The sequence below is a fragment of the Corylus avellana genome, chromosome ca8 (assembly GCF_901000735.1).
Source record: "Corylus avellana chromosome ca8, CavTom2PMs-1.0".
Lineage (NCBI taxonomy): Eukaryota > Viridiplantae > Streptophyta > Magnoliopsida > Fagales > Betulaceae > Corylus > Corylus avellana.
In genome coordinates this window covers 24,817,791-24,823,685 of record NC_081548.1, presented here as the reverse complement: position 1 = coordinate 24,823,685, position 5,895 = coordinate 24,817,791, and the positions used below count along the sequence as shown (strand labels likewise).

Genomic DNA, 5,895 nt, shown 5'->3' with positions numbered 1-5,895 from the left:
CCCTAAAATATTATATATTTTTAAACTTGCACATACAACTAGCATTTATTACATTGAAACATCAGGTTGAATAAAAAATGATTTCTCTTAAAAAAAAAAAAACAATGGGAATCGACAACTATTAAAATCATCATTGGACTTGTGATTACTCATTATTGTATTTTGATCAAATTATAATTTTAATAACCACATCATTCTTAGTAGGATACAAGTAGGTTACCTATAATTACTCTTTGGTTTGAGGCAATGGTTGACTCTTGTCATATCCAACCAATCAGATATGACAAGAGCAAGAGTCCCTTAATACTTATCTAACTACATAGAGATTATCTTAAAGCCACTTAATCACCCCCATTGATTGTGACAACGGGGCAATTAGACCTAACAAGTTTTTCTTTTTCCTATGGACGCCCAACAACTCTTTAGGTGACCAAAAAATATTAAAAATATTAAGGAAGAGTTGCTAAGTTTATTACTATAATTTTGAGCGTGTCTTTGAACCTTTGTTTGAGGGGTTTTTTTTTTTTTTTTGTTAAAAAAAAAAAAACATTTGCTTGAAGGGCACTTTCGCCTAATCCATCCTTTCTAAAAGAAAGTAGCTAGATTCCCCACGGATTTATCGCTTCAAACCAAGGGATAAAGATATCAACTTTATATTTTAATCTCAAAATTGATTAGAAAGTCTTCAAAATTGGCCGGCTGCCATCTTTGGACAACAGAAGCTATCGACATAATCAATTATTTTTTGAACCCAGTCCACTCTTCATTTAATAAAAAATTTGGTACCCACATTTATCAAGAGTCAACCATCGCCTTAATACTTATCTAACTGCATAGAGATTATGTTAAAGCCGACCACTTAACCACCCCCATTGATTGTGGCATTAAGACAATTAGACACAACAAGTCTTTCTTTTTCCACTGCACGCCCAACAACTCTTTATGATGCCAAAAAATATTAAAAATATTAAGGAAAACTTGCTAAGTTTATTAGTATAATTTTGAACCTTTGTCGTTTGAGGGTTTTTTTTTATTCCGCCTAATTCACCCTTTCGAAAAGAAAGTAGCTAGATTCCCCACGGATTTATCGCTTCAAACCAAGGGATAGAGACATCAACTTTATATTTTAATCTCAAAATTGATTAGAAAGTCTTCAAAATTGGACGGTCGTCATCGTTGGACAACAGAAGTTATCGACGTAATCAATTATTTTTTGGACCCAGTCCACTCTTCATTTAATAAAAAATTTGGTACCCACATTTTTCAAGAGTAAACCATCGCCTTAATACTTATCTAACTGCATAGAGATTATGTTAAAGCGGGCACTTAACCACCCCCATTGATTGTGACATCAGGACAATTAGACACAACAAGTCTTTCTTTTTCTGCTGCACGCCTAACAACTCTTTAGGATGCCAAAAAATATTAAAAATATTAAGGAAGACTTGCTAAGTTTATTAGTATAATTTTGAACCCTTGTCGTTTGAGGGTATTTTTTTTTTTTTCCGCCTAATTCACCCTTTCGGAAAGAAATTAAGTAGTTAGATTCCCACGGATTTATCGCTTCAAACCAATGGATAAAGACATCAACTTTATATTTTAATCTCAAAATTGATTAGAAAGTCTTCAAAATTGGCTGGCCGCAATCGTTGTACAGCAAAAATTATTGACGTAATTAATTAGTTTTTGGGACCCCAGTCCACTCATCATTTAATAAAAACATGAATGCCTCAACTGGAACAGCCGTGCCGTACGTCTGATCTGTGTAACTGTGTGTCTACTTAATTATTCCACTGTTCCTTGACCACTACCACCTCCCCCACTAAAAACAAAAATAATCAAGGAAAAAAAAAATTCCTAACCACTACCACCTCCGCAAAAAAACAAAAATAAACAAGACAAGACAAGACAAAAAAAAAAAAAAAAAAAACTTAACCACTATCACCTCCACCACTAAAAAGAATAATCAAAGAAAAAAGAAGAACCTAGCCATTACCGCATTTTTTACAAAATTCTAACACAATTTATATAGAAAGACAAAAAAGATGAAAGATAAAAAAAGACAAAAAAATATTTATATTAAAATAATATATAAAGAACCATTTTTGGTTTTCTACACATTGGAAAACCCTGTAACTATCTAAGAGTGTTGATTAAATTTAGGAAAATTGATGTGGGTGAGTTTATGTGATTTTTTTGAATTTTTTTTTTAAAAAAAATATAAGGAAATTAATGAGATATAAAGTATTTGCTGCTAGTGCTCCCCTCGAATTTAGGAAAAGGATCATTTCCATTTTAAAATCTCTCCATTTCCTTTATTTAGTGCATTTTTAAGGGTGTTGCATTTAATGCACTACCATCATTAAAACTTTTGGACAACACTACTCTTCAAAATACACTAAATAAAAAAAATTGAAGAATTTTGAAATGGAGATGAGATATTATGGAGCACCTTAGAATTGGTAAAGATGTTTCGGAAAATGGAGATGAAGGTTGGATTCAAGCTATTGATCTATCCTCCTAAGATGACTAATGACCTTTACGGAAAAAACTGTGACTAAATTGGAGGTAGTGTTTGGCAAACAACATGGCTTTTTCATGGCACTGTTTACAATGAAAAAAAATAAAAAAATTTTGTTTTATAGTGATTTTTTTTATTTAAATAGTAGTAAAAAGTAAATGATATGATATAAAAAATAAATAATGTGATATAAAAGTGTTATTTTTTTGGGGAATTGGGAAGGGGGTGTTGTTTGACAAGCAGACCCGAAATCTCGGGTGTCTGAATATTTGGCCAGGTGGAGCCCACCTGATCCCCTACCTCCCCCGCCCCCAATGGGAAAGATGCCAAGTCGACCTTGGACTAGAAAGGTGTCGCGCCATCTTTCAAACTTGATTATTACAGCAATAACAACATATATCCTATGACTACAAGAATAAGGAGAATTACTGAATTAGGTTACTTATATAACTCATTTCATTCCTTATATATAGAAAAAAAAATCACAAAAAGTCACTTGCAGCAGCTTTTTTATTGCTTCCTTAAACATTGGGAATGTTATAGTGCTACCAAATGTGTAGAGAACCAAAAGTTGTTCACTATACATTATTTTAATATAAATATTTTTCTTTCATTTTTTCTTTTTCATCTTTTTGTTTTTTTATTGGGGATTGTGTTTGGATTTTGTAAAAATTGAACGGTAAGTATGAAACTTGTATTTTGTAAATAAATAATATTTTAATGGTATATATAGGGAAAGATAAGAAAAACAATTGTAAAGTATATTATGATATGGAAGCAAAAAATAATTTTGCTCCATAAACTTAAGAAAAATAACAAATAAACTGCTGGTAGTGCTCAGAATCATTTATTGTTTTGCACATCAGATAGGAACTTGTAGAATGGGTGCCAAGAGAGAAGGAAGTTGCAGTTGAGAGAATGTTGAAAATTGTGATTCTGTGAAGCAAAAGGGTTACTCTTATGTGATGGAAGCATTCTACCGACTACAATTGGGGCTCAATCCCATGATTAGTGATTACCATTAAGTCCATTGTTTATCGCATTTTGTAGGAGGATCACTAATGTCTCTCATTACGATGAAAAATCTAGTGTTGAAGATTTGGATCAATCAAACTCAAAATTTTCCGGACAAGGAAAAGTTTGTTTGACAACTAACTTTGCTCAAATAGCCTTGTATATATTTCCCTAGTTTATATAAGCATCATTACCCATGACTTTGGATATGGAAGAGAGGCTATTTTATTATTGTTCCGGAGTTTTCATCCATATTCATTGTTCATGAGCCTAAACACTAACAGTGCCCAATCCTCTCATTCTCGTGCCAAGAAAAATTCATGTACTTCGGAGCTTTCATTGCATATTCTCTTCGAGTGTTTCTTTCAAATCACAAAGTTCATCATCAAACAACCGAAGTCTATCTTTTTAGTCCCTATTAGGGGTAGTCCCTTGCATGGTCTTTGTTTGCTGGACAGTTGGAGTCTTTTTGTTGTTATGTAACAATTTGGTGGCTGTTACTTGTAATAGTTTCTACTTATACTTCTATAATCGAGTCGAGTCTAATATTGAATATTCAAGTTCTTTTAATTTAATTTTATTTCCAACACGATGGGTAAAACTTTCAATTTCCTTGGGAGCAATCTACCAAACTATAAGCCCATGATCTGCAACAAAACGAGTTTTCTTTGTTCAATATAAACATCTATCACATTTACCAACTCAATATTTATTATTTGAGTACTTATTATATGTTATGATGTTTTAAAAATAATAAGTATGGATGTGATTAAATTATAATTTATTAAATTTAAAAATAATAATTAAAATTTGAAAAAAAAAAATATATATGATAAAATATTTAAAAATTCTGGATGCATGATTCTAGACCGTACGCCAACCAAAAGGAACGAACTTGGTTGTTCTTACACCACGGGCCTAGTCAACCAAAAGCTTCGAAATTCTCTTTTATCAACTAGCCACCGAAACAATGCGCTATGACTCTGTGCCGACATTCTTAACCGGACAAGATAGAAACTTTCGCAATAGACAATTGCTAAAGAAGTATTTAATTGGGCCTCGGGTGTCAAACCATATATAATAGCAAACCGTCCCATAACTTGGCTCCTTAATAGCATCTCCAGCGCCAGCGGCGTAACCAAATTAGCTATCAAAAAAGTATAAATTTTTATTTTAGATCCTCATTTTCTTATACACACTCGAATGTATTCTCTTTTTTTTTTTTTCTTTAAATATTCTGTTGTGTGGGAGAGAATGTGAAAGAAAGGGATGAGATAAAGAAAATAACAAAAAAACTTTTGTAGTGTGATTAATGAATATGCAAAATAGCATATTTACTATTCACACTCAAATAACCTATTTACTATTCACAGAATAAAGAAAAATGTTAAAAGTAATTACTCTGTTGAACACAAAAAATAGTTTATGATAGTCAAATTTAGTTATTATGGGTAGGAGTATACATGCAGGCAGATATTAACCGCTCGCATTCGCTATTCGCAACTATTCGCTACTCGCAAATGCATATGCAATTGGATTAGCAAAATCTACCATCCGCATATGTGGATGCGGATGATGCCTTAAAACAATTCATTAAAACGTCATTTTGGATGGAGTATATGTTATGCTCACTAAAACAATTCACTAACGCGTAGTTAAGATCTTTTTTAAAAAAAAAAAATTATTTTTGTTTTATGTCAAACTCACTTGTAGGAGTTGCATATTTAATTAAAATAGAAGATGAATTAGATAAATAAAATTCAAACTCAAATATCTGATTTCATATTATGTTAAATTATTCTTTATTTTTAAACTATTAAAAAATAATAAATTTAATCATTTAATTAATATTCTAACAAAATATTCAATTTGTTGTCTCTTAGAACAAATGTAGAATATGTCCGTTATGAAAATTCAACGGATTCAGATCTCCTGCTAGCAATCTTTATATGTCTCGAACTCAATGAAAATTAAGTATTGTTCTACATCAATTTGTGGAAAATGAAAAAATTGCAACATTCATGCTAGTTGAGAAAACGAGAAGAAAGAAAGGTGATTTTATCTTTATTTTCGTGCTTTTCATTAGGCTCTCAAGAAGATTTTTAAGCCCCATTATATGTTATAATTAGATGATCTCCTATGTAACAACAGTAAACAAATAAATGTATAATATTATTAAATGCTAATTAAGTGCAATCACATTGGTTTATGCATATTTTTATGCAAAATAGCTAATCAAAACTTATTTTATCTAATTTTTTAGCTAATGAGTTTTAAAAGATACCATACATCCGATTATCTAATTTTTTATTTTATTTTTTATTTTTTTTATCTATATGATTTATTTATTTTTTATTTTT

The 5,895-nt window shown here is 30.9% G+C and overlaps 1 protein-coding gene across 1 annotated transcript in view; it reads left to right on the top strand.

Annotated features, from left to right (window-relative positions):
- LOC132191093 (putative disease resistance RPP13-like protein 3) overlaps positions 1-74 on the top strand; it is a 1,621-nt gene extending 1,547 nt beyond the window's left edge. Inside the window, exon 2 of the mRNA XM_059606106.1 lies at positions 66-74. Within this exon, the coding sequence (XP_059462089.1) occupies positions 66-74 (9 nt within the window). The remainder of the gene's footprint in view (positions 1-65) is intronic.
- The last annotated feature ends 5,821 nt before the right edge of the window (positions 75-5,895 follow it).